Source organism: Trichoderma citrinoviride (genome assembly GCF_003025115.1).
Source record: "Trichoderma citrinoviride strain TUCIM 6016 unplaced genomic scaffold BBK36scaffold_1, whole genome shotgun sequence".
Classification (NCBI taxonomy): Eukaryota; Fungi; Ascomycota; class Sordariomycetes; order Hypocreales; family Hypocreaceae; genus Trichoderma; species Trichoderma citrinoviride.
Window position 1 is genome coordinate 1,451,377 of NW_020194709.1, and position 26,731 is coordinate 1,478,107.

Sequence of the window (26,731 nt, forward strand, 5' to 3'; positions counted from 1 at the left end):
TTGCTGCTCAACCAGCCCGGATCCAAGCATAGCCGAGACATGTACGTCTCTTGGCTCCTCGTCATCATACAGTACAAGCTGAAAGGAACCCAAAGTAGGTACCTGTATGGGGAAAGGGAAATCCCGAAGAATATCGGCCCCGAAAAATATCGGGCGTCGTCGATCCTCAGCCCATCTCGGGCCTGACCCCTGCCTGGCACGACTTTTGCCTACCTGCCCACGAGCAAGCCAATATCCGACCTGCGACATGGCTCTAGATGCCTTGCTTGATTTCCTTGATTTTTTCCTCATTGTCTTGGAACTTTTATTGCTTCCTTTCCTTGTTTTTCCCGTCTTGAGTTCTCGTCTTGCATCGGGACAACTTCCATCCGGGACATTGCAAGGTTGCTCATCGTTGTCTCATTAGCTCAGGCAGCAATCCATCTGTGCCGTGTTGCAGGACACACAGCAATCATATTATGCTTGTACGTACAAGAGTCTTCCAAAAAGGACATGGTAAAGGACATACTAGTAAAATACATGCATACTACTTATCCACGACTCATTCATGAGGCTGAGTTGCCGCCAAGTCCAGTCACCAATGGGAACACTCCCGTCAAGCTCTCTAGCTCACGATGCTAGGCCCTATGGACTAAGATTCTAGGCTACCGCCCTACAGTACTGCGGTAAAGGATAGAAGAGTGAGCCTAGCCTACTTGGTACTGTAAGGGGTATCAACTGGCGCTGCCCTGATACTGCATGTATTACTACTGCCATGGGAGAGCTATGCTTTACCACTCGTTTTTGCTTGATTTATTTGATGCCAGCGACTATCCATCAGATAGTCTACCTCGTTCTCCATAATACTGATCTGAGCCCTGTTCTATGATCAGTATTGACATGGCGTGATGGTTCCATGATGGCCAAGACTATTGGACTAGGCTGTCATGACCCCTGACTTTGAGTGCGGCAAAAGGAAGATACAGTAGTAGAGCCAGCAAGCAATACGGACAGAGAGTAACCAATAATTTGGCTGCCAAAGTAGTCTATAGTTCTAATAGTTGGTCCGTATCCAGCAGTGATGCAGCATAGGTGATTCTATGTAGCAGAGAATCGGAGCTCAGATATCAATCGTCACCCAGAACAAGTATCAAAGCTCCAATTGACCTCAGACGAAACCATAAGCAAAACGAATGTGTCAATGTACTTGCTCTCCCGTAACTGGCTGATGATGCTTACACTTGGGCTTATCATAACTTGACTCGCTCGAAACATCTACTACGTGTCCATCTCTCTGACTCCCTATCTTCATGAATGTCTCTCATCATCTCTCTATGCGTATCTACTCATAAGGCTCATACTATCTCATGTTACGTATTCGTATCTTCCTTACATGAGACCTTCCAGAGCCGCGAATCATATGAGCCCCCCCTGCTCCCCTCACACAACCAAGCTCGCTCCCGTGTCTTCCTTCTTCCTCCATGGACAAGCCGTCCTCCCCAGGAGACTCATACTAGTGGCTTGACACATGCAGCCGCCCGGGACTCACACTCCTACTTCCCCGGCGGATAGCACGGCCCCCAGATGAAAAGGTCTCGGGCTATGCTACAGGAGTACCCCTACCTAAGGTACCTTACGTGTCCTATATACAGCCCCCATGACATGTGACAAAGTAGGGGGGAGCCACAAGAACGCCACCAAATGAATCATGAAGCAGCATCATACGTGTCTCTCTGATGAGCAGAAATAAAAAGACAAAGTTGAGACAAGATGCTTCAAATGGTGACATCAACACTCCGAATATCGGCATCACCATATCAGCCGTCAACGGAGCGGCGTCCGGAAAGGACACTTGATAGTCTATTGTGTGAGTGGCATATCTCCGCAGTATAGAAAGAATTGCGGGGAGTAGTAAAGTCGTAACTATCTCTCCGAGAGACAGGTGAGTTCTCAGACCGTACTGGCAAGGCGGGGGCAAACTGCCTTTCTTCCTGCTGTGAGGCGTCCATGTGGGTAGAGGCGTTTCCCCATCTTTCTGAAGCCTTGTTGGGAAAGGTCCATCCTCCGACTCTCACTCACCTTTCCCCTCTCCCTTCTCTCTCTCTCTCTACCCTTCTCGCTCTCTGCCGGATATCACGGTGTTCTAGTGGAGAAGTCAATGGGTTTTCTGGCCCGGTCTTGTACGTTTTCGGCCCTTCTGCGACGCCTTGCCTCTTCTCTCGCCGCTCGTACCTAGATCTGCTCAAGCTTCTATTTATGCTTTTACCTACTCAGCATCTAGATAGCTGTCTGTATCTATGCCGACTCGGGCCAAGTCGACGCCATGGCGTCAGGATGGGTTTCTCCTCTTTGGGCATCCGCTTTCGGATTCACTATCCGAATCTCCCGCAATATTGCATTGTCCTCGTCAGCTCATCGTAAGGCCTGAAATATAGGGCAAGAAACGTATATTTATCTCGAATATGAGCATGTTTTCGTGGGTAGTATGCCGTGAGATAGAGTGTTGGCGTGTAGGTTTGTAGATGTGATGCATGTGTTACTCAAAGATGATGGTGATAATACACAATGCGTCGCATTATGCAATGATTCGGAGGGAACACAAAAAGGCCCATCTTCTCGACGTCTTGTTCTGAGAGGTTCCCACGATCGAAAAATGGATAAGGCAAGAAAAGGTGTTGTGTGTGGCTCGCGAAATGCGCGCTGCAAATGTCCCCCTAGCCAACGCATGGCGGTTGATATCTAATGGATTCCTCATCCTCCTCTTCCTCTCGCAACCAGTAGGATCTGCGGCAGCGACAACGAGCCCTCAGGTCCACGATGACAGCTTCGTCCCCGACCACGTGCTCCGAGTCACGGCAAAGGAGATTGGCATCGGGGGCATCAGAAGGTTTACGACGGTCATCAATGGGACGTTGCCGGGCCCTGAGATCCACATCCCAGAGGACCAGGTGGTATGGATCAGAGTGTACAATGACTTGGAGGATGGAAACCTAACCATGGTGAGTATAGCCACAAAATCCAGCCAAACTCTTTTGCGTAGCGCCCCTTCAAGTGAGATTAACATTGGCTTACATCGAGTCCTTCTTTTTTGAGATCAAAAGCACTGGCATGGCCTCGCTCAGGCAGCAGCCCCGTTTTCGGATGGCTCCCCCATGGCCAGCCAGTGGCCGATTCCGCCGCAGCACTACTTCGACTACGAGCTCAAGACGCCTCGAGGAACGGCCGGGACATACTTTTACCACTCGCACGTTGGCTTCCAGACCGGCACGGCCAACGGGCCGCTGATTGTGGACGACTCGGGCTCGAAACCGTATCCCGTCGACGGGGACCGCATCATCCACATCCACGAGCTATTCAACTCGACGGACCATGCCATCGCCGAGGGCTTGCGGGCAACGCCATTTGTGTGGTCTGGCGAGACGGGCGGTTTCCTCATCAACGGCAACACGATATCGGACTACCCCATCGTCGACCGCGCGTCTGCCAAGCTGTCCGTCATCGAGGTCGACCCGGGCAAGCTGTACCGGTTCCGCATCATCGGCGCCACGGCGCTCTCGTACGCGGCCTTTGCCTTTGAGAACCACACGGACATGCCCATCATCGAGGCCGACGGCCACTACACCAAGCCGCACGAGACACCCCTGATGCAGATCGGCTCCGGCCAGCGCTTCAGCGTGCTGTTCCGCGCGAAGTCGTGCGCCGAGCTCGAGGCGCTCCGCAAACTCGACTTTTACCTGCAAATGGAGTCTCGCGACCGGCCCACGAGCGTCGTCAGCTACGCCGTGCTGCGATACCGCAACACCTGCGCTAATATGAGGCATCGCCACGTCCACGACCTGCGCGTGTCGACGACGGCGCTGCCCAGGATCAGGCCCCTGGACCTGCCGCCCACCATCGAGGGCTTCCTCGACTACCAACTGAAGCCGCTGCACCCAAACAACTTCCCGGCCGATTCCGAGGTCAATCGTCGCATCTTTGTGAGTTCCCAGCAGCGGATTGACGGATTCTTCCTGTGGACGGACAACAGCGTCTCCTGGACCGATGACCACTTTCAGAGGTCGCCCTTCACTACCCCGGACGAGCCCTACCTGGTGTCTCTGTACAAGAATGCAAGCAAGTTCCTGCCGGATTTCCAGGCGTCCGTGTCCAACTACGGGCTTGATCCGGCAACCAAGACATACCCTGCCAAGCTGGGCGAAGTTATCGACATCATCTTCCAGCAGGTCGGCGCTCATTCCTACGACGGCTCGCCGGACGGAGGCCTTGAGACGCACCCTTGGCACGCCCACGGCGAGCATTTCTATGACATTGGCGGCGGGCCCGGCGTGTACAGCGAGAAAGTAGCCCGGCAGCTCCGCCACGGGACCCAACCGGTCCTGCGAGACACGACGATGCTGTTCCGGTACACGGCCCATGTCCAGCCGGACCAGCCGTGGGGATGGCGGGCGTGGCGGCTAAGGGTGCGGACTCCGGGCGTCTGGATGGTCCATTGCCACACGCTGCAGCATATGGTCATGGGCATGCAGACCGTCTGGGTGTTTGGCGATGCGGAGGACATTCTCGAGCTCAATTACCCAGACGTGACGGGGTATCTCGAGTATGGCGGGAATGTGAATGGGAATTCGTCGCACTATGTCGAGGCTGTGCATTATTTTGAGCCGGGTGGCTGACTTGTAGTGAGAGTAAGTGATGGTTGAAGATGTGGCCATGTTATATAGAGGACGAGAGAAGATGGGGTGGTGATTTCAGGGGAGAGAGAAGAGGAGAGTTGTATATACCCAAGGCTGAAGAAACGAGATGAGAGTGAAATGATTGCTTGTATGTAGTCGATGGCTTGTATATAATTCACGAGTTGCAACCTGCGATTGATCATGAGAAGACGAAAATGTCCTGACGAGCACCGATTCAATGGAACCTGACTCACAAATGCGAAATACAAAGCATTTCGGACTTCACCAGCATCGAAAAAGGTTGCACATGTAAAGCACAGTGGACAGAGACAAGCTTGGGCTCAATATGTTTTAAAAGTCTTTTTCCGTCGTTAGCCTCAGGGCCAGCCATCTCCAGGCGTGGAGAGGGAAAAGGGGAGGGTCACGTAAGGAGAACCGCTCCCCCCTAATAAAGCAAACATCAAATCCGAGACTCCAGTCCACATATATGCCATTTTGTTTCTTTTAACCGTTGATTGATATCATCCACTAAACAAAGAAAGAAAGAAAGGGGGTACTACTAATCTTTCCTTCTCTCCATTTAGTGAGCCAGAGCACGGCGGCGGTCACGCTCCTCAGCGATGGTGAGCTTGACACCCTTGCCCTTGGGCAGGGAGATCCAGGGCTTCTCCTGGCCAATGACGAAGACGTTGCTCTCACGGGTAGCGAAGGTGTTGTCAATGGCGTCCTTGATGTGGACAATGTTGAAGCCACCGTCGTGACGCTCACGGTGGGTGATGACACCAACACGGCCCATGTTACGACCACCAGTGACCATGGCGACGTTGCCAGTGTCGAACTTGATGAAGTCGGTGATCTTGCCGGTGGCGAGGTCAATCTTGACGGTGTCGTTGACCTTGATCAGGGGGTCAGGGTAGCGGATGCTGTGGAAGGAGAAAAAACGTCAGCACTCGAGCAGGGAGAGGGGGAACATACAGCCGTCAAATAAAGCTTCCATCGTCTTCTTGCTTTTGCTCTTTCTTGGACCCATCTTCCATGAAAGTGGGAGTGGGAACAAGGAACAGCAGAAAAGCAGGAAAAAGAGAAGAAGCGAATAATGATAATTCTTGTCCTTCTTTTTCCTTTTCCCTGAATCGACCAAAGCTTGATCCAACGGCTGAATGATGTCTGACAGAACTCACGTTCTCGCATCGTGCGTGACCAAGAATGGGATTCCACCACGGCCCAGCTGAACGCGCTTGACCTTGCCCAGCTTGTACTCGGCCTCCTCGGCCTGGATTCGGTGGACGGTGAAGCGGCCCTTGGTGTCGTAGATGAGACGGAAGTTCTCGCCAGTCTTCTCGATGGTGATGACGTCCATGAAGCCGGCGGGGTAGGTGATGTCGGTGCGGACCTTGGCGTCGACCTTGACCAGGCGCTGCATCATGATGGCCTTGGTCTCGCGGTAGTTGAGAGCATACTTGAGGCGGTTTCGGATGAAGACGATCAGGGGCATGCAGTCGCGGAGCTTGTGAGGACCGGGAGAAGGCTTGGGGGCGTAGAGGCCGGACAGCTTGTCCAACAGCCAGTGGGAGGGGGCGCTAAGGCGCTTCTGGTGCTTCTTGCTGTGAGGGGAAGACAAAGGTCAGCTGTGTTTCCTTGAAGTGAAGAATGTGTCGTGCAATTGAGGCTATCCTCAACGACCTTCCAGAGGAAGAGGACGAAGCAGAGGGCTGTTCAGGATGCACGCCATTCGCCGTCGACAACATCAAGATCCCTCTCTTGCTTCCTCTTCCACTAGATCGTAGAGAGCAGCACTGCTCAATGTCTGTTGCGATCGTCTGTACTCACATTCCTCGGGCCATGGTGACGACTGGCTGATTTCTCGACGGTGATGAAAACGACGAAGAAGGTTGAGCGTGGAACAAGGCACAGAAATGTTAAATTGACGGCACACCTTTTTTTTTCTCTTCTCGCTTCGGCCGCGCGAATTGTGGGGGCTTTCTTGCCCTAAGGCTTACCGCTTGGCAAGACCCGCAAGAGAGATCAAACTGGTCACGTGAGTTCCAACTCGTGGGGCCCATGCCGTGATTTTCCCGGTTCCGCCTTTCAATTACCTTAGGTCAACTCAATTCGACCAACCTAACGCAGTACCGTAAAGCTCAGGGTAGCGCCAGGGGGACGGTGGTGAGAAAGGCTTCCGACATCCTATTACTAGTACTACTAACCTACTACTAAGGGATATAGCTATCAAGTGTGAGGCGAGAGGCAGAGCAAAGCAATATCATCTCAATTATTTAGATCTCGGGTTATATAGCTATTATATCATCCCATTATATGCGACATGAACATGAGTATGATGGTCCTCTACCGTGGAGGCACGCATTAAGGGGGGCTGGAACAGACAGAACGATGTGAAAATGCAGCAAGTAGCAATGCAATGAACGTGTCGCGACCCTTCTACGCTACCCAGTATGTACCTCAATCACCCCTGGTCTGATCTAATAATTATGTGAGCGTGACGCTTCTGACCTTGTTGTATGTTCTCCCATCGCTTCGTTCTCTTGATAGTTGCCGTTTTTATCTTTATTTTTTTGCTTTTCCTTATGATAGGGGGTATTATTCTTGATCAAATCATGCTGGATGTTGCTTGGGCATCGTCCAGTAACAGCCTGGCGATATCCATCTCTCCGCCAGTAGCTGACGGTGTAGGCTCGTCAGAGTCTCGAGGAGCTTGCTGCGGCTGCTCTGTTGTACCAGCAGTCTGGAACAGCCACTTTGGCAGCTCATCTTGTGTCGCTCCACGGCTCGCAGAGTTGTTCGCCGTCAGTGCAAGTGATGGCGCTGCGGCGGTGGTTCGGGGCTTGAACGCATTGGCAATGTTCGTGTTCACCATTGGTTCGAGAATGTTTGTGCTGCTGACATCTTTGGGCTGGAAGACACCCTTCTCGATTCGCTGATAGATGTAGGGATACTTGTTGCGCACCCGGTCGCGGAGGTCCGTCGGCTGCCGGTTACCCAGGTGAAAGCGTTTGTCGCGTTGTATCTTAGACCAAGATGGGCCGTACGTCTGAAGGCCTAGCAGGATCTCCTGGTCGTCCCGGTTGGAGAAGGCCGTCCTCTCTCTCCTGCGGGCCCTTCTGAACGGGCCGGTGATGCCAAGCCCCGCGAGGTCTGACACCTTCATGCGATGGGCGCGGCTCTTCTTCGTGGGAGGATCATCCATCTCACTCGGAGTACCGGTGGCCGAATCCTTGCCCGACCAAGTCCCGCCTTCTGATAATGACGTCTCACCTGCCGTCTTCTCCGGCGTCTTCAGTGGCGAAGTCAGCTGCCTGAACTGGTTCCGGAGCTGGCGCCGTCGGGCAAGGGAGTGGCGCTCATCAACATCGGTCACACGCATCTCCTCGGGACAGCAGGTGCGGAAGCGGTCCTTGAGATCACCGGCCGAGCGCGAGTTGAAATGAAAGTCGGGATCATCCAGGATACTGGTCCACTTGCCCACACCATGGCGATCGACACCCCTGAGCAGATGATTCGTTTCCTCCTCTGACCACTTTCGCCTAGGTTTGCTTGAACGTTTCCTTGTGGTCCTCGGCTTGGTCATCGGCTGGTTAGGCTCTGGGGATAAACGAGGGCCCGGCGGACTGTAGTTGAGCTCGTGGAGTAGCTTGCTCTGACCTGCGTCGGTATCGTCAAAGGCGCTGGACTCGATGGGAGGAAAGAGAGACACATGGGGCGGTGGCTCAAGCAGTCCGTTGATGATTGGCGGCATCGGGGGAGCCTGGTGCGCCTTTGGCTTCTTGGCGGGCTGCGGTAGCTGCATGAAATCATCCTTGATATGGATAGCTGGTCTCTTATTGTTGGAGTTAGAGGTAGAGGCGGAGGCGGAGGCGATGCTGGATGTGGCTGCGGCTGCGGTTGTGGCGGTTGCGGAAGACGAGGAGGGAAAGGGCAATGACGAGGAAGCTGCCGCGGCCGTGGTATAAGACGTCGGCGCAGACGAAGAAGCTGCCGCGGATGTGGGTATGGCTGTGGATATAGACATGGAAGTTGACGAAGACAAGAACGAACCTGAAGGAGCGTCATCCTGAAAATCTGGCCCCTCGTTCAGAATGCTGGTGAAGGACGGGGCGGGCGGCGTGGGCATCGGCGGCATATTGACCTCGCTCACCAGGAGCTTCAGCGGATACAGGGCCGCGCTCCCGGCATATTTGCCTTCTCTGGAGTAGTCGGTTTCTCTCCTGAAATCTCCAAAGGCCGTCGTCTGGTCCCCAATGAAGGGGGACGCCAGCGGAGCTCCGAGTGCTCCGCCGCTGGGGCCGGGAAGAGCGGCATTCCGGCCAGCGCTACCGAAGAATCTGTCGGCTCGAAGTCCCTCGAGCTGCAGCGGCGGCAGAGGGCCGTCTCGATTCCCGGACAATGGCAGCAGCTGCAGCGCAGGCAGCGAAGGTAGTGAAGGCTGTATGGGCACTTCCGTGTTGGGGACTTCCGTGTTGGGGACTTCCGTGTTGGAGGTCTCCATATTGAGATCCTCCGTGGTGATGCCATCCGTATTGAGGCCCTCCGTGTTGAGGCCATCCGTGTTGGGGGCCTCCGGAGTGGTCGGATCATTCAATAGATGAATCAGACGCGGCTCAATGGTGGCCATGGTGACTTGTAAAGTATAAGCGGCGGTGGCTGATCTGTTCTCAGCATTGGCGCAACGGCAGCAACAAGCAACACGTGTATGGCCAGAAGAAGCTGGATCATGAACAGCAGAATCGACGCGGGAGCGCGCGTGAGCGAGGGTATTCGCGGTCCTTGGCTTCGACGGATCAAAGAGTGACAGAGTGATGCAGAGATGGACGAGGAAGCAGTAGAAGAAGAGGGAGAAGAAGAAGAAGAGAAGGATGGGCGGCAGAAACGAAAGAGATGTCGGGTCGATGCAGAAATAGTAGAAAGGGAAGAGAGGATGAGGGTGAGGATGAGGGAGAGGAAACAGGCCTATGATATGTTGCTCTGCCGCACTTCCGCAGAGTGAGGCGTCGACATTTCTAGCCAGGCCCTCGGCCGTTCAGTGTCTTGTTCGCTGAGCCGTCTAGCTGGTCGGGAACGAAAGGGAGCGAGAGAGAGAGCTGGGGCGAGGCGCCGGGATCCCCAACCTTCCCCGTCCCACCAGCCTCTGTACTTTTTTGGCTTTTGCTTCCTGATCTCTCTATCTCTTTCCCTCTTTCTGCTTGCTGCGGGCTGCAGTGGCTGAAAGGCCCCTTTTTGGATGAGAGAAGAGGAACTCCGGAAGGGGGGACGAGGAGGGGATTTGGGATTTGAGTTTACACCTAGAGAGGTACCTAGTAGGTCAGGTTGGCACAGTACAGGCCGAACTTGAAGGGAGGGAGATGGCGAGAGCTGAGAAGCATGCAGACGAGGTGTGTGTGCCGATAAACAGAGCGCTGAAGGGAGTGCTAAAGCCGACGGCCTCAGAGGTGGTGTCAGCACGTGAAGTGCTCCAGCAAGTACAGTCATGTATTATGTGACCTCACGTCTGGCAGCTTATGATAAACGAGGCATGGAAGTTGGCAAGACGCGGCTTAATTAGTGGGCTCGGGGAAAGGAAGCCGAGACAGCGCTACGACTTAGCAGAGAAGGGGAGAATGACGAGGAGGAAAAAAGAAAGGAAAGTAAAAAAAGAAAGAAAAAGATAAGGGAAAATGACGGCGTGTAGAAAAAGGAACTTCGAGTGACTTCCGGCTGCTGCCTCGTGTTTTCGTGAAGCATCTACCTCTGTCTCGTGGTACCTGTTGCGTGTCTTATTGCTGAACTCTAATGTATGAAAGGCACCGAGTTCGATTTGAAGTACTGGTATGTATGGCACACTGTACAGGCTAGCAGTCGATTCTGGGGAAGAGGGTGCCCTGGAAAGGGAACCAGCAAGAGAGGGAGAGGGAAGCCGGAGAGGGAGAAGAACTTGGCTGGAGGAGAACCGGAACCTTGAGAAGAGGGGGGAACGCCTGTCAATCGCGTACAGGTACCGGCAGCTTGGTGACGCCAGTGCCACCTCGTGCGAGCATCGCGTAACCTCTTCAGGTACAGGTACCGCCAAAGAGGGAAACGCTCTGGCTCCCCTCACTCCGACTCCGTACACCCGAGGAGGCACCGTTGCCATTTGGAAGCTCCGACGTGAGTGGAACGTCTGCGGTCATTCTTTGCAAAGCCACTCATCTAATATGGCATTCTGGCGGGTATCAAGTACGAGTACGAGTACTACTAGCAGAACGGTAAGACAAGAGACCGAGGAACTCTCAATGCAGCAGCAAATCTGCCACTGGCTGCATGCGGGCTGCCTGTTATAAAAGTGAACCAGGTTGCCCAAAACGGCCCCGAATTGTGCCGACATGCCACTGAGACGAGTGATTACGGCTTGCCGGGGGCACAAGCCGGCCAACTTGGCGCCATGACAACCGCTGGAATGGACTGGAATTGCATTGATGGATCTGTGCTCGTCAGCTGAATGCTGTGCCCAAATGCCGGCTGCTCTCATACCATCGGAGGTACTGGGAGGTACTGGCTGGTGTCCAACTGCAGGGGATCTACAGCGCGGTACGACCGACAGCTTCGTCTCCTCTTATCCCGACCCGAGAGCATCAGATCAATCTCACGATTTCCCCACGCCGACGAGGGCCTTGTTACCTTTGCAACGAATGTCCAACGAGGATACTAGCTGAATCGCCCACAGAAATCATCATCACTGTCCTGTTCTCATCGTCTTGTCCATCTTCATCACCGTCCTCATCATCGCCGATTGGTCACCAGGTTCGACGTCGTCAGTGCCTCGATACAACTCACGTTTCCAACGCGGCGTCGTCACGCTCACACCACTCGCCTGCTCATCCTCGTCCCGTCTCTTGTCGTCTTCGTTTCCTGCCCTTCCCTCTTCCCCCGTCACCCCCCGACGCACAAGCACATGATGGCCGCCTCTCTGCCGCCCTTCCCCCGCCTTGTCTTCACGGTCCTCGAGCCCTTGTCGCTGTAAGCCCACAGACCCGACCCGCCCCGCGTCCAATCCAAACCAGTCCAGATGAGCCAGCCAGCCCAGCACAGTTGCTGTATGATGGCTCGGCCCATCCAATCACCATGGCTGAGACAGCTCTCCGTCTCTATTCCCTCAATTCTTGCCTTTTCTCTTCCCCTTTCAGCTTCGCCTAGGTATTTTCCTGCAGAAAATATGGGGTTGTAGGTAGTTGGGAGGGGTGGCAGCAAGCCCAATCTCGACCTGCCCAAACTCTACCCAACTGCAAAACAAACTGCAAGAGTCTGCAGAATGCAAGCGAGAGACGCTCTGCAGACACCAGCATCAGCCAGTCATAAGACACGAGACCGAACTCTCTCGACAACTGTACGGCTAACCTAGGTTTTGAGCACATCACAGCGTAGCAGGCTTCGCCGGCGCTGTCTACGACCCGGCATGGTTCGTTGCACAGCAGATTCCTCAGGACAAACCCGTGGCTGCCTCAGAGAATAGCATTGTTATGGCCCATCAACTGGGAAACATGTATCTCGCAATGTGCTTTGTGGGCTTGGCCCTGTTCCGGACGACGTCTGAGGCCAGAGTCATCCGAAGCTATCTCGTTGCCCTCTTGCTTGCTGACGCCGGCCACGTTGGCTTCACATGGTATGGCATGGGTACGGACAGGTTTATGGACGTCTCTGGATGGAATGCCATGGCTTGGGGAAACCTGGGGGCTACGGTAAGCGTCTCCTTTCTCCCTTGACTCGACCCATGTCACTCGACTCTCTCCCTCGCCGTCTGCCCTCTTTGACTCCAGGTTCCCTTCTTTGTTCGCGCCCCCGTCCCCCACCCCCAGGGAGTCGTAATTAAGACCAGGCAAAAGGAAACCACTAGCAATGTCCTCTACTGCAGCTCGAGTTGCAGCACTACTGCATCTTGTTGGCATTACAGCTAACCGCGCGTCGGACGAGACAGTTGTTTCTAGCTTTCACCCGTATTGCGTATCTCTCAGGCATGTTTGGCCCGGATAGGCACGGGCCGGCTGCCATCACGACCCAGAAGAAGAGCAAATGAACAGGCCAAGGAACGGATAGTGATCTTGTTTCTCTATCTCTTTCCTTGTCTGACGACCATGACCTCCTCTCTCTGCTTGAACACACCATCAGATGCATGTTCGCAGTACTGACGAAGCGCCCGTGCCTTTACTCTCTTCCTGCCGAATGTACGGCTGGGTCAATGGAACTATGGCACGATCTGACAAGATATCTACAAGATTATCTGTATATAGTGCTTCTTCACACATAGATCCATTTGCTCTTTTTCCACCACGATTGCTCTCCTTTTGACAACAACTCAGAGATGTATCTACCGTTTCTGTAAGAGAATAACTCTGAAGTTCGGACAAAGCATAACAAGTGCAATAGCATGGGATCTGAATCCTCTGCGTCGCCTTCCAGTGAATGCTGCCGATACCCGATTGTTGCGCGAGCAGGCAATCAACTCTACCTTGCCTTTGTCCGCCAGGCGGTTATCTGCAGGGGATACGGACCACCAGTAGCAGCAATATCTCAGCATCACTCTATGTCGTGCTCGTCTTGCCACAGTGCTCTCACTGGGGCATGCTGCGTCCCCGATACGGGCTGAATCACTGCCCGTGATTGAGGAGCAGCTTCAACAAGAGCTGCCAACACAAAAGCCGCGCCCGTAATGCTCGCATGTTTCTAACAAACTCCTATTCATTGTTGCCTTCGGTACAGATGTAGAATTCACTTGATCACCGCGTAGGCATTTCGTGACCTGTTCAAGCTCCCCTGTCAACTTTTGGCGCTGTCAACTTTTGGCGCTGCCAAGTTCATCCTCCACCAGACGAGCCAACAAGCCTGCGTCTGCGGCTCTTGATAGGCCACCCGGATAACTGCCATGGACGTCCAACACTGCTAATTTTCCTTTCTGGGCAAGCAGCTTAATCCATTTTAGCAGCCATTTTCTTTTTACTTTTTTTTTTTTTCTTTTCGTTGAGAGCATTTGAACAAAGGCCTGTCGACTTTTCACAGCAAAGCTCCATCATCTCCTCACCTGCCCCCCCTATTGACTGGGTATGTACATAGCGCATGTTAGCCCCTCTGGCCGGACGCAGAAGAGCCGGATCCGGCTTAGCTCATCCTCGTCACGTTGCAGTCAAAACAACAAACTCCCGACTTTTCGAGGGTTAGGGTTAGACTTTTCGAAATCTCTACAAGCAAACAGACGCAGCTTTCAGATTTCGCAAACAGACGACAAAGGCAGCAGAGGCGATAAAGAGACCAAACCAGCGCTGCAGCACAGCTGGGAAGCGTATAATTCGCAGACGTGCTCTTTGATCGTCCCAAGAGCCCTGCCAACAGCCGTTTCTGCACCATATATGGCGCATAGATCACCTCCTTGACCGCACTTTTTTGTCAGCCCTCTCGCCTCGCCTCTCACCTCCCACTTTCTACATATTCCCAGGATCAGCTGGCGCCGTCTTGATCCTCTTCTTCTCCGCTCTGACTGCTGCAGTCCCACTTTCTCTCAAGTCATCTCTTGGTCTAGCTGGGTCGAGATGCAGACCAGGCGGTCCAGCAAGGCCGCTGCAGCCGCGCCAGCATCGCCTCCTGCCCGTCCAGGCGTCAGGCGAAACCCCCCGAGAGCCACGAGGCAACAAGAAAACCAGGATGACGGCAGGGATTCTAGTTCTGACCTCGGTCCTGCCCTAACCTCTGCTTCCACCATACTACAAAAGGGCTTTCCTCCTACCCCCCATCCTTCTGGCGTCGGTCCTCCTTCAACACCCCCAGTTGCCCCTTCGGCATCGGTTCCACCGCCGAACGCATCTCCTTCGCTACCGAGCGTGCAATTGCCAAAGGGCCTGACATCTGTGCCACGCAAAGGATCCCTTGTGTTCGATCCAGTACCGCGCCGAGGGGCCCCTCGCCGAGCCAGCCACAGCAGTATAAGGATAAGCCCTGAGAGGGATTCTGACGACGAGCCTTCCATCGCACAGCCTCCCAAATCCGCAGCGGAGCTGCTCACGGAAGAAATGGTTTCGCGTGAAATTGAGGAGGCGGAGCACCAGCTCAAGATCGAAGCTGTCGACTCGTTGGCAAGGGACGCCAGGAACGTCATCGGCCAGCTTCAGAACAAATCGCGGCCATCCTACAAAACAGTACTGTCTCTGAAGATGCAGGCCTTCGAGGCCTCTCGCCGCGTTTTCCTTGCCCATGGACAAGCATTCCCCTTTATCCAGTACGAGTGGCTGAAAAAGACAAGGCTCAAAATCTCGGAATCCACGCGCGCTACTGCTCTTCTTGCCATCAAACTGGCAAACATCGCCACCGCGCTTGGCCACATAGAGAGGATCGAATCCGAAGGAGAGAGCTTGAAGCCATTCCTCGATGCCATAGACACCAACTTCCCCCGCCTCTTTGCCGCTGAGGAAAACAAAGAGTACCTGTCACTCTCCTTGGAGATACGAACTCAGCGAGCAATCGAGCGCATTGCCAGATCCGCCGACGGTATAGACAAGCGTACGGAACTTAGCTGGGTGTTCTGCCCAACAGAGCCTGGGGCCGCTCAAGTTCCCAAGGGAGGATACCCCGAACTCTTCAAGAAGGGCCCTTACAGGGCTCTTGCCGGACTCGAAGCACAAACGCTCATCGATGTCTGCTCGAACAGGGTTGTGCAAATGTGGGAGATTCTCTCGGACCGAAACAAGAGGGCGATTAGAAGTCCCATGAACTTGACCGGTATCCGAAAGGAGTTTCCCATCCACAACATGCTTGACCATCTCAAAGGTTGGCTCATGGATAGATTTCAGAGCATCTCACACTTGATGGCAAAGATCAAACAAGAAGAGGTGGCCAAGGAGGAGATGCGGCTGCTGGAGCAACTGCGTCGGGAGGAACGACGTGCCCTTGAGGAGGAACGAAGGGCTCATGAGGAGGAACGGCGAGCCAAGGAAGAAGAGCTCAGGGCTCGAGAGGAAGCCCTTGCTCGAAAACAGCGGCGGCAGCAGGACCAAGAACAAGAACGAATTCTCAGGGAACGACAAGCCTCCCAAGAGAGCGCTCGAGAGGGAGCGCGGCGTCAGCAACAAGCTGCGCTCCCGGGAAGCTACCCATCGCCCAATGCTGCTGACAAGGACTCATGGGCTTTTCAACAAGGCGCCCGGGAGAGCTCTCCTGAAAGCATCAGTAGCTCTCAGCCTGAGCCAACACCACGACGCACCTCGAATAACAGGTAGACCACCATCCTCTATTGATAGCCCCCTTTTCATAACTAACCGTCGTTTCCAGCCGATCATTGTTCAGCGCCAGGGACATGGTCAGCATGCTTAACGCGTCATCTCTTCAAGAGCAGTCCACCTCAAAGTCCTCGCGCAAGCGATCTACCCGAAGCGACCCTCAGGAGGTGGAGTCCGACGACGGCTTCGAGGTCGACCCGAGGCCTCACAAGAAGGGCAAGACAGCCACCTCCTCTACCACTGTGCGCAGAAGACCATCGGAACAAAGAAGGTCAGACAGCAACGACTCGTATCATGACGATAATGACAGTCCTTCTCTGGGCGACAATGACGACCCAATCCAAGATAAACACCATAATGCCTCACGAGATCACCGCAGACCCGCCCAGAGGCGCGAGACAGCTACCTCATCCGCCCCCGTACAGCCGCCACGGGAATCGCAAACGCGAGAGAGCCCTCCCGCCGCCGCCGCCGCCGCTCCTACGCCCTCCGCTCCAGACTACGCAGCCTTGCAGCACGCCAAGGAGGTGAACCGCATGACAGCGCGACTGGACAAGCCGCGACCTCATCAGACACGCCACCCCTGGAGCGAAAGGGATTCCAACACCCTGATTGCGCTCATTGCCAAGCGCGCCGCGTCCTGGGCCGACATCGACAGGTTCGACAACGCGAAGTTTGAGCATCTGCGCAACGCGCAAGCGTACCGTGACAAGGCTCGCAACCTAAAGGTCGACTTCCTCATCTCCGATGCGCCGTTGCCCCGGGGCTTCGATCAGGTGGCGCTGAGCCGTAAGGAAATCGAGAAGGTGGTTAACACGGGCAAGAATCCGTATAGGCGGGAGCGCGATATCGACGATCGTGGGAGGCCCACGAATACGGCGTATGTCCCATAAATCCGGCACTCGGAGCCGTTCCAGCTGATTTATTTCACTCTATTTGTTCATTTTCTTCTTTTCTTCGTCTTTCAAGACATGGTACATGGTTTAGGAGCGGGATATCTCACGAATCATTTGCTGTTTGGCTAGGTGGCATTCTTCAGGGCGTGGACTCCGACGCGGATTCTTGCCGGTTCTGGGCCTGGGTATGCGATGGTAACGAGGCAAGGATCTTTGAATGAGTAGGGAAGTTCTTCTCATAGTAGCACAATACCTCTTTCGTAGCATATCCGCAGGTAAAGTGATTGGCGCTATTGAATACCTTAATCTACACATTGATGTATGAGTCTGAACAAAGTACCTACCTTGGAATCCCGATCCCTCAAAACCTCATACTCAGCGCAACGTCAGAGGCACCGTCTTTCAAGGTGCAAAGCCTCATTACGCGACTCAAAAGGCACAAGTCAGGAAGAGTAGAAAAGAAGGGACAATAAAAGGGCGGTCAAGTTAAAATTCCAAATAAAAGGACTCTTTACAAAAGAAGTAGTCTCTCTTCCATCCTATTCTACATCTGTCCAAGCAATCCTCCGCACATACTCATGAGTTCCTGCCCAGGCCACCGTCTACTCGTTCTTTTTCTTCTGCCAGTCCATCTTCTCTCCTTCTGGCAAAGGAGAAAGGAGAAAGAGACCGAGGACTCGGAAAGTAAAGACAGGGCAAGCCGCCAGGACAGGTCTCCCATCATCGGGTATCGATCATACTGCTTCGCACCAGGCTGCGGAATATAAAGAGAAGAAATCACCATTCGTGGTCGCCGTTTCCATGCTTCCAATGTTGATCTTCCGAGGGAAGTAACCCCCGGAGGTATCGTATAAGGATGGAAAGACATCAAAAGAATGATGAGGGGGAATCAAAAGTCATCTGCGTATCAGAAAAAGGAAGAATATAGAGAGAAAAAAGAAATGTCCACCTCGCCAGCTACCTATTTTTCGGACAAGTGCGGCAGAAGAAACGCGCCTTGAACTAGAAGCGAGATGGAGAAAGATGCGGTAGAGACAGGAAGCGAATCTGGCTAAATGGAGGAAATGCGGTTCTCTCCATCACATTGCACAGAGCCGGGATTATGACATCTCTGGATCAAGGCTTCTGAAATGATGTTTGGTTTTTGGCCATGCAAGAAAAAGAGTCCGAGATCGGCAATCGTTCCCAAGACAAAGAGACAAGGGCTTGTTTCGCTTCAAAGGAAAACAGCGCATGAAAGCGGCCACACCATGCATGAGCAAATTGAAAGCAGGAATGAAGGCAAACGGGGCAAATAAAGGCTGTATGCAAGCAAGCCTTTATCGCGCATGGGGAAGATCGCGGTGCTTGAGCCTGTTCGTCCGCCAGCCTTCATACCACTGCTCCCTGCTTGCCTCGCGCAGCTCGGCACGCCACTCGGTGAAGACGGCCTCCTTCAAGCGTACAAAGTCGCAGTGCTCCTCGTTGTAAGGGTCAGCAAATCCCCAGGGGAACTGCCGGCCGATGACGCCGGGCTCATACAGATCGGGGCTAATGATGGAAAGGGGAAGGAATGGTGCCTCCTCTTCCTTGGCCTCCTCTTGGGACTTGTGTCTGCGGATGGAGTTGGTGGACAGCCTCTTCGAGTGGCCTGGGGAGACAGGTGATGCCACAGGTTCGTCTGCTTCTCCTTCCTCGGACTCCTCTTCGATGACGCTGCTGCTATCCTCGTCCAAGCCCAGAGCCTCCAAGGGATCCAAGTTTGCTGTTTTGATGCTGTCCCAGACAGCCTTTCTGAGGACGCTCATGTGCTTGGTGGTGATGGTATCTGCCTTGGAAATGACAGGGATGACGGTTGTCTTGTACTGGAGGGTTCGGAGAACTTGAAGGTCGATATCCTCATCGAGAGCGCCAATAGTCCGAGCATTGCCGTATTTTCCATTGGCATAGCCATTGCGCGAAGCAGCGGTTTTCGCGGTCACAATGTTACGGTCCAGGCGCGAAGGATCCATGACATAGAAAGCCGCGTGGATATGGGTGTCCTTGACTCCCGGAGAGCGCACGACCTTCATCTCCTCGGCAAACGTCTCTTCAAACTTGCTCTCCAAGAAAGCAGACATTTCTCTCAACTGAAGGTCAACGACGTTCTTCTCCAGGCCCTCAGAGTCCCAAAGGGTCAATCCAATCCGCTCGCCGTCGATCTCCGTCTCTAGGTAATGCGGGATGAAGTTGCCAACGGGTGGGATGGGGGCATGGAGCACTTCTTCATCCTGCTTTTTGCCCTGCTTCTTTGCCGGAAGCGCCAAGGCAGTCTTGAGGAACTCGAGAAAAGAGGTTTTGCCAGCATTCTGCGTTCCCAGGATCAGGATGCTGTAGATATAGTTAGCCTAGTGCCGCTTGGGCTTTATAACAAGAGGGCACAGAAGAGAAGGAATTGTGAGCATCAATCGAGTGGCAGCTTACTTGAATGGAGTCGGGTCCTTGCGTCTGCGAATTCTCCTAGGGTTGTTGATGGTGCTCATAGCACTGCTGGCATAGCTGTAACGACCCCGGTTCGTCATGCTCTCTGATCTGGCATAGGGATCAAAGGCATTGGCGGGAATGGGAGGAATCGGGATGTTGTTGGGAATGGCACGACCAGGCTCCGCAGAGGAACGACTGCTCGACTCGCGGGCAGAATGGCTGCTTGGGGCGACGGGATTGGCCTGCAGCTCGGGTGCAAATGACTTCGACAGCTGCTCGGAACCGCTGAAGAATTCGGGGAGCTTGGGAGCGGCTCGCGGAGTGGGTTGATGCTGGCGGTCGGATTCGGCGAGGGCCTTTCTATTGCCCTTGCCCAAATCGCCGCTCTTTGTCCGTTTGAGAAGCATTCCGAAGCTCGAGCGACGAGGCGAACTCATTGTCTTGCCAGCGATGAATTGCTGGTTGAAGGCTCGTTCAAGAATGAAAGAGCCACTTCCTGGAAGATATGTCGTGGAAGATTGAGAGCAAGTATTGTGTCGCGACGACAATGAAGACGGAAGATTTAGGAGGGTGGTATCGACTTCTGAAACGTCGGATTGAAAGTTGCAAGATTGAGGCGATATCCCTGCTCAGCACACGACAGGTCAGAAAAAAACTGAATCCGCAAGTGACTTTGGTGCTTTGTTTGCTGCCTTGGACTTTTGTTCCCACTGCGCTGGAGACGCACTGAGGAAATCCACAAAGGCGCAACAAAGCAAACTCCAGCGGTTAAAGAATTGCCGTAACAAAGAAGAGGATGCCATGCATACCCAGGCAAACAATTCCTATGCAACAGGATGCCAATGCAGGTCTAATGCACCAGCTACGTAGGCAAAGAGGCGGGGAGGCGGGGCTTCTGCAGCGGAGACGACTCCAATTCGATCGTAATGGTCACTAGATGATAAAGGGAGGCGATTAGCAACCATTCAGAAGCAGAAAGTCAGGGTCTCAGGGTTCTGGTCGCCAGGCGACGCGTCGGGGTAGCGACAGCAGCCGACAGCTGCAGAGGCCGGCGACCGGGAGCTGCGGGCGACTGGAACAGCCCACCGATGCTCTGTCGCGACTGTTTCTCCGAGCCCAATTCTGAGCATCTCGAGCATCTGTCGTCCAGGAGCTGGCCGTGTTTCCATCTCTGCTTCTGCAGCTGGCCACGCCGCATTGCGAGAGGAGTTGGTTTTGTCGCAAGGCTGAAGCTCGTCGCTCTCCTCCGCAGCCCGCCAATGCCGTCTCCAGCGCAGCGCCACTTCAGGATGGTCCAGCAGCAGCAATTGCAGTCCCACGGCTCTTTTCGAAGCTGGCAACAGGGAGGATTGTTGCAATTGCCGCCGACTGTAGACAGCACAGCAAAATGGGAAATGTAGCGAAAAAGAGGCTTGAAAAGCAAAGGGAATGGAGGAAGAGGTGATGTCGATTCTCGTCAACTTACAATTGCGTGTCTGAGTGATTCGTGGGTGCTTCTCTTTCTCGTCCTGCTCCTTCTTGTTTGGCGATTTGGGTAGTTGTTTTTAATTTGATGTATTTTTTATTTTCTTTTCTCTTGGTCCAGCCGAGACGCGGGGAAGACGATGAAGATCGTAGGAAATCGCAGGTGTTGTGGTTGTTCCTGCCTTGACTCGGGTTGTGAAAGGAAAGCGGAAAGAGAGGCAACTGAAGCCGGGGGTTTTGCTGGAGCTCGACACCGCTTTGACTCAGCTCGTGAACCTGCCCAAAGCTTTTTTTCTGCGGTACAGGTATCACCAGGGCCAGGGTCACGGCTTACAAGTACAGTCTGCTTGGTCGGATGACACAGCGGTAACGAGCGAGAGAGAAGAGAACAAGGACTTGTCGGCAGCGTCAAGCGCCGAAGAAGCCAGGGGAGGAAGCGGCGAATCGGGGAACAGAGGTCGACGATATCGCGGCGATGAGGCAAGGGAACAAAATCGAGCGAGCGAAGGCTTCGACACTCCCAGAAAGGGCAGAAGGGGAGGGTAAAAAGAGTTGAGAGAGGAGAAGGAGGGAGCGCGCATCGGCCTCGACAGCTTGCGCGCGTTTGTCCTCGTTCGTCTCTGGCTTCTGCACCATCTCTCGGGCTTCAGGGGAGCCACCGACAGCCAGTGCCATCCAGAGGCGCCAATCGAGGGTCCTAGGTTCGTGATGCTAGGTGACCCTGGCCCCATTTCGCCTCTCCACAAGTGCATCTAACCAACCCTGGCCAGGCATCATGTCATGGCGATTGCAGGTCTCCTGCCGACCGGTCCTGCGGCCCCTGGTGAGCATGAAACACGGCACCTAAAGCTACCAAGCTACCCAGCGAGTCTTGATTCGACGCGACGGCCTCGACATATTGCTTCGCCACGGCACAGAGAGGAGAGCGGCGTAGTACTTGTATCACGAGCATATGTGCCGTGTACGGTACGTGTACATACAAGCACCACGGCAGATCTTTGCTTTCATGGTCTTGTTGGCTGGGTATGGTATTACTGTATCGGCCGCATCGGCATGACGGGTTGGTTGCTTTTGCAGGCACAGCGGACTTTGCAAGGTACCGACCTATCTGGAGCATGAAGCATGTGGTCCACGCAAGTGCAAGTCGTACGGAACACGAATCACCACTACTGCTTGCTACCTAGCCTGCCACGACGTTCGTGTAATACCTACCAGGTATTGCTAGCAGCAGAAGGTGCATTGTGTTCTATTTCACAAGCTGCTTTTGGGCTTCCTTCTGATAAGATGCACACTACAACCAAGGACGAAGTACGAGTACAAGCACGTCGTATGCCTTGCTCGCTCGCATACCAGCGCATATCAGCAGGGGGATTCGTTGGCTCGGTTGGGTTGCGATACAATTGTATCCTCCGCACCTCACATGCCGCCCCCCAAATGAGATTTTCCTTGAAACCAGGCCGGGACAGGCTAATTAAGGATAAGAGTGTGCATGGCGCCCGAAAAGAAGATGAAATGGACAAATGCAGCAATGGCTCAGGGATGCATTCAACACCATGTCGGCTCTTGTCTTGGTCCTGAGCCGCTCAAATTGCAACGGCAAAAGCCCGCTTTGCCTTGCGGGAGATGCTTGATTCAGGACACAGAGAGAGCTGGAACAGAACATCATTTATGGTCTGGAGCCAAGTCCCATCGCGGAGCTTTGCCCGATTCTTGGCACCGACTTGCAGCTGGTCCCCTGCGATCCCTGCAAGCGTTTAAAATTACAGGTCCGCTCTTATTCGCCATCTCAAGAGTCGTCACGCTACTCGGACACCAATCACGCATCGCCTCTGGTTCCATCAGCGTCTTCTCGCGTGGTCAAGGTGAAACCGGCCTCGACAGGGCCACAAAAGCCCGCCAAGCTAGCCACAGGACGAGGCTGACACTAGATCCAATAGAAGGACGGAGATGAGAATAGCATCCTTCAAGTATGGCACAGGACGGAGCAGCCATTGTCTTGAATTACTCGTACAGGTAGGGGCATCTCGACAGTTTCTCGGTGGTGCTCGTGTCCCGACCGATGATATCACCTCAACAGTTACGATCCCACGAAGGTAGTACGAACTCTCTCCCTACGGTACCTACCTACCATTGCACAACACTCTAGGAACCAGGAGCTCCTTACGACTCCGCCATCGCCAGCAGACATGTGAAGCAAGGAAAAGGCTGCCAATGCCGTCTCGGTGAGTGGTATATCGTCTATACTCGTACAAGGATATAAATACATACAGAGATCATCAGGCGGACTGGGGTGTCCAAAAGCCAAACGCTCTTTGTGCCCTCCTGTTTTCCCTCTATAAGAAGCCATACGGTCCAACGCCTCTACCGAAATGTCTGGAAATACACAAGCACAAAGGAAAGAGAAACAAACGCACCATCGACTCTTCAGCCCTCGAACACCTCATGCTGCAGCTCGATGCCGTACTCATGCGCCATATTCTTCATGCGGCGCTCCATTTCATCCTCCATGCCACCGCCGAGACCAAGTAGCTGTCGCAGCTTGAAGAAATAAAAGGCAACATCCGTCAACGTCAGGACAGACTTGAAGATGATATGCCGCCATGCGTTGGTCAGCCGCTGCATCCAGGGAAGATTGGGGTCCTCGTAAAGGCTGCGACTTGCCCACTCGCCCATCATCTTGATGCGGTTGACGGGCGAGCCCAGATACTGGTTGTTACCCTGCACAATGCGCATGTTGCGTCCGATAAAGATGAGTTCCTTGGGCCACTTGTCCTCGTCTGCGAGGATGTCGCGGATGCCTTGCTTCATCCTCTGCTGCAGATAGTAGTGCCGCTCCGCTGGGGAGAGACCTTCTAGCTCCTTGATGTCTTTCTGCATAGAGGACTCGCCGCCCTCGTACGGTTTCATCAGAGTCGCGCTCGCAAACATGTCGGCGGCCTTGATGCCCCATTCTTCGGTCACCTCGACGACAGTTTGGTTGTCAAACGTCATGAGTGCCTTCCAGAACCTGTCGTACTGATGGCGGAACTTGGGGGACATGTAGACATAGAGGCCGTGGTCGATCAGTACAAGCTCCGCGCGGCCGCTGGGAAGTCGTCGGATGAAGATGTTTCCGGGGTGAGGATCGCAGTGGACGACACCCCATTTGAAGATTTGGGCGGAAAAGAGGTCTACCATGGTGGTCATGACCTCTTTGGTCGTCAGGCCAAGGCCGCCTCTCCCACGAAGGCCCTTCCACTCCTGTCGCTCGGGTTTGATCTTTTCCTGGTACGGGTTTGTGCGAAGCTCGCGGCGGGCGAGATCCATATCAACCGGCGGCAAGGGAGTTCCGGCTCCCGGGCTGCCTTTTCCGTAGCCACCCAGCCATCTCGACGTCATAGCCTTCTTGTCCCACAGTCTAATGCCCTCTATCCATTCGGTCGTCAATACTCGCTTCGTGCTGAGATCGGAATACACAGTAGGAATGTAGACCCGCCCTTTGAGACGGCTCTCTGAGTTGACCAGCTGGCGCATCGTCTCGGAGTTGCGCGCCTCGCTCAAGAAGTCTGTTTCTAGCTCTAGACGCTCGGAGATGAACGGTACCAAGGTATAAAGGGGAAGATCAAACCACTTGGAGAATATCCAGGTCACGGTCCTGTTCGGATCAGGCCATCATAGTCAGAACCATGCAATACAGGAAGGAGTTGGTGGGACAGAAGCGACAGAGGAAGACATACTTGAAGGTCCATAGATCCCACGAAATCTGTTTCGCGATTTCTGGCTTCTGGATCTTGATTGCAACCTCTCTCCCATCGGGTAGCCTTGCCCAGTGAACTTGCGCAACACTTGCGCTGGCGCGAGCCTTTCTCTCCATGATGCCATAGCCCTCTTTCCCGCTGAAGCTGACTCCAAACACTTCCTCGACGCTCTTGCCAAAGTCTTGCCGTATTACCGCCTCCACGGCCTTCCAGTCGTCCTGCGGCGCATCGTCAAACATTCTGCCAAACATTTTCTGGAACTCGGGCGGCAGCACAGCGCTTTGCATTGCGATGGCCTGGCCGATCTTGAGGTACAGCCCGCCGTTTGAGCGCAGCAGATGGAAAAGCCGTTCCGCATTGCGCATGTGCAGATCAGGCACGGTCCCTCCGACCCAGGGCTCCGGTCGGAAGTTGATCTTGTAGTCGAGGGCAGCGACGAGCGCCGTGCCAAACGTGCGAAGCGACCGCGCAACGCTGGAGGCGTAGAGCTGCCGGTCGACGACATAGATCGTGCCGCCGACGACGGCCGTGACGAGGAGTCGACGTCCCCATTTCCGGCTGCCCTTGTACTCCTTGGCGGCTCGCGGCGCTCCGAGACTCGCTGGGGACGGAGGTCGCAGAGGTTGGAATGGCCCCGAGTTCTGTATGCGCCGGACGAAGACGTCATATCGTGAGGGCACGCGACTTCGCAGCAAAGCTTGTCTGGAGAGGCTCAGGCCGAGGCCGCTGCGACAGAGCATGCCAGGCATTGTCGAGGATCGATTGGCTCTACCGCGGCGTCATCCGGGAGGACACAATAAGGACACGGACGAGATGGAGAATGAATGTAGTCGGCAGAAGTGGTGGGATGCTGACGGTAGCCTGGAGGGTTTCCCCGGCAAATTGTGGCTCCCACGGATGTCCGGTCGGTGCCGACTTGAGGTTGATCCGAAGTTTGGCCATCTGGATTACGGATATACAATGACGGAAGTTAGCATCTTGCATGCAGCTTTCTTCTTTGTTCTCGTTTGGTATTTATATTTGTTTTATTTTCTTTCCCTTACTTACCTCAGCTTCTCCTGAAGTAGCTCTCTCTTGTTTGTGCGTGTAGAGTCTGCTATTGAGCCTGATGTATTGTCAAGCCCATGAAATGTACGTTCTGCTCTTCAGTGAGCAATAAACGTTTCGAAGACCATTCTCATGAGATGCACATCAGCAGGATAGAATAGGAATCATCCAAATACTACCTAATACTACTGGTAGTCACTATCTTATTTTATTTTGAATATCTCCCTGTCGAGTTGGAAGCAATTTCCACGGAGTCACTGACCTGCCTTTTCCAATTTGTGAAGATGCTTGATAATCTAGGGTATTGAAGAAAGAATGTCGCTCCACGTCCGTAATCGCTCCGTGCTCAGTCGGGAAGTATGACGAAACGTCGCATACCTTAGTACATAGCTGATACGCGGAAGATAAGATAGGCGGATCTACTCCGCCCAGAGCTTCGCGTCGGGTACGAGTACGAGCCCCGAAAGCATGCGGGGAAGAGCTCAACAATGGCAACACCGTGGATGTCTCGTAAGAGAACGGCACTCTTGCGTCACTGGATTGTCCTCTGCGCAAGGCCAAAGCGCCTCGAGCGCCAGTCACTGCAAGATGACGCCTGAGAACAGATGTCGTATGCCTTGATTCCGCACCGTGGAAAAGCTGGAAAATCCATGGCTTTTTGTACAAAGTGCATCATGCTTTGCCCTGTCGCCTTGGCACACCAAGGTGCACTTCCCGAAACAGGGCCTATCCGATTGCCCACCTGCCCAAACAGGGGGGCCCTAATTTGGAGGCATTTGGAGCAGTTGCGAAACGGAGAGTGCCTGGCCTTTGGAAAGTGATTCACCTCATTGATTCATTCCTAGGTACTCCGTAAACAATCAGAGGGACAAATCAATGGCTCAAGTACATGTTTAATCGCTGCGTTACTGGCTTTCAGCTCTCTCGCGTCACCAATATTACAGGCACTCTGAGATAAGCCGCTCCTTATCCAAAGCCCTCTTCTGCACATGCAACCAGCACGCGCGTCGGGTCACTCGTGTCACCCACAAGGAAGCGTGTAAAATCTCCAGCATTGGCCAGGGGGGTCTTTTTGCGTATGACATGCTGCGCAACAACTTCATGTCGATAGCGCGGCCCCAAAAGAAGCCATTCGAAGCCACAGATTTCGTGTCTTTGTACGTTCAACGGAGGGTGTTGGAGGAAGGTACAAGGCACAGTGTGCGTGGGTATAAAATGGGCCGATTTGTATGTACTCAACTTGGAAGAAACAAGCATCCTTCATACCA

The 26,731-nt window shown here is 53.9% G+C and overlaps 7 protein-coding genes across 7 annotated transcripts; 3 read left to right on the top strand and 4 right to left on the bottom strand.

Moving 5' to 3' along the window:
* Window positions 1-3,272: 3,272 nt before the first annotated feature.
* BBK36DRAFT_1133968 (multicopper oxidase) lies at window positions 3,273-4,790 on the top strand (the record flags this gene model as incomplete). Its single annotated transcript, XM_024892151.1, has 2 exons — window positions 3,273-4,649; window positions 4,757-4,790. A coding segment is annotated over one exon (1,377 nt), but the record flags the coding sequence as incomplete, so codon positions are not given.
* A 196-nt stretch (window positions 4,791-4,986) lies between these two features.
* Window positions 4,987-6,516, bottom strand: BBK36DRAFT_1207042 (ribosomal protein S4e). Its single transcript, XM_024897366.1, has 3 exons — window positions 6,480-6,516; window positions 5,831-6,253; window positions 4,987-5,572 (listed from the first exon to the last, which is right to left on the bottom strand). The coding sequence occupies exons 1-3, from the start codon at window positions 6,491-6,493 to the stop codon at window positions 5,230-5,232; spliced, it is 780 nt and encodes a 259-aa protein (XP_024753837.1). The 5' UTR covers window positions 6,494-6,516; the 3' UTR covers window positions 4,987-5,229.
* Window positions 6,517-7,257: 741 nt separating this feature from the next.
* Window positions 7,258-9,279, bottom strand: BBK36DRAFT_16185 (hypothetical protein; the record flags this gene model as incomplete). The annotated part of the gene is made up of 2 exons (XM_024897721.1): window positions 7,258-8,639; window positions 8,703-9,279. The coding sequence occupies 2 exons, from the start codon at window positions 9,277-9,279 to the stop codon at window positions 7,258-7,260; spliced, it is 1,959 nt and encodes a 652-aa protein (XP_024753838.1).
* Window positions 9,280-11,571: 2,292 nt separating this feature from the next.
* On the top strand, window positions 11,572-12,690 carry BBK36DRAFT_1165043 (hypothetical protein; the record flags this gene model as incomplete). Its single annotated transcript, XM_024894730.1, has 3 exons — window positions 11,572-11,636; window positions 12,037-12,355; window positions 12,592-12,690. 3 exons carry the CDS (start codon window positions 11,572-11,574, stop codon window positions 12,688-12,690), a joined length of 483 nt encoding a protein of 160 aa, XP_024753839.1.
* A 1,507-nt stretch (window positions 12,691-14,197) lies between these two features.
* Window positions 14,198-16,770, top strand: BBK36DRAFT_1108703 (hypothetical protein; the record flags this gene model as incomplete). Its single annotated transcript, XM_024889392.1, has 4 exons — window positions 14,198-15,149; window positions 15,429-15,873; window positions 15,930-16,186; window positions 16,280-16,770. 4 exons carry the CDS (start codon window positions 14,198-14,200, stop codon window positions 16,768-16,770), a joined length of 2,145 nt encoding a protein of 714 aa, XP_024753840.1.
* A 1,322-nt stretch (window positions 16,771-18,092) lies between these two features.
* BBK36DRAFT_1107307 (hypothetical protein) lies at window positions 18,093-19,313 on the bottom strand (the record flags this gene model as incomplete). Its single annotated transcript, XM_024889239.1, has 2 exons — window positions 18,093-19,122; window positions 19,216-19,313. 2 exons carry the CDS (start codon window positions 19,311-19,313, stop codon window positions 18,093-18,095), a joined length of 1,128 nt encoding a protein of 375 aa, XP_024753841.1.
* A 3,789-nt stretch (window positions 19,314-23,102) lies between these two features.
* Window positions 23,103-25,384, bottom strand: BBK36DRAFT_1133970 (ABC1-domain-containing protein; the record flags this gene model as incomplete). Its single annotated transcript, XM_024892152.1, has 2 exons — window positions 24,396-25,384; window positions 23,103-24,313 (listed from the first exon to the last, which is right to left on the bottom strand). The coding sequence occupies exons 1-2, from the start codon at window positions 25,163-25,165 to the stop codon at window positions 23,104-23,106; spliced, it is 1,980 nt and encodes a 659-aa protein (XP_024753842.1). The 5' UTR covers window positions 25,166-25,384.
* Between the last annotated feature and the right edge of the window lie 1,347 nt (window positions 25,385-26,731).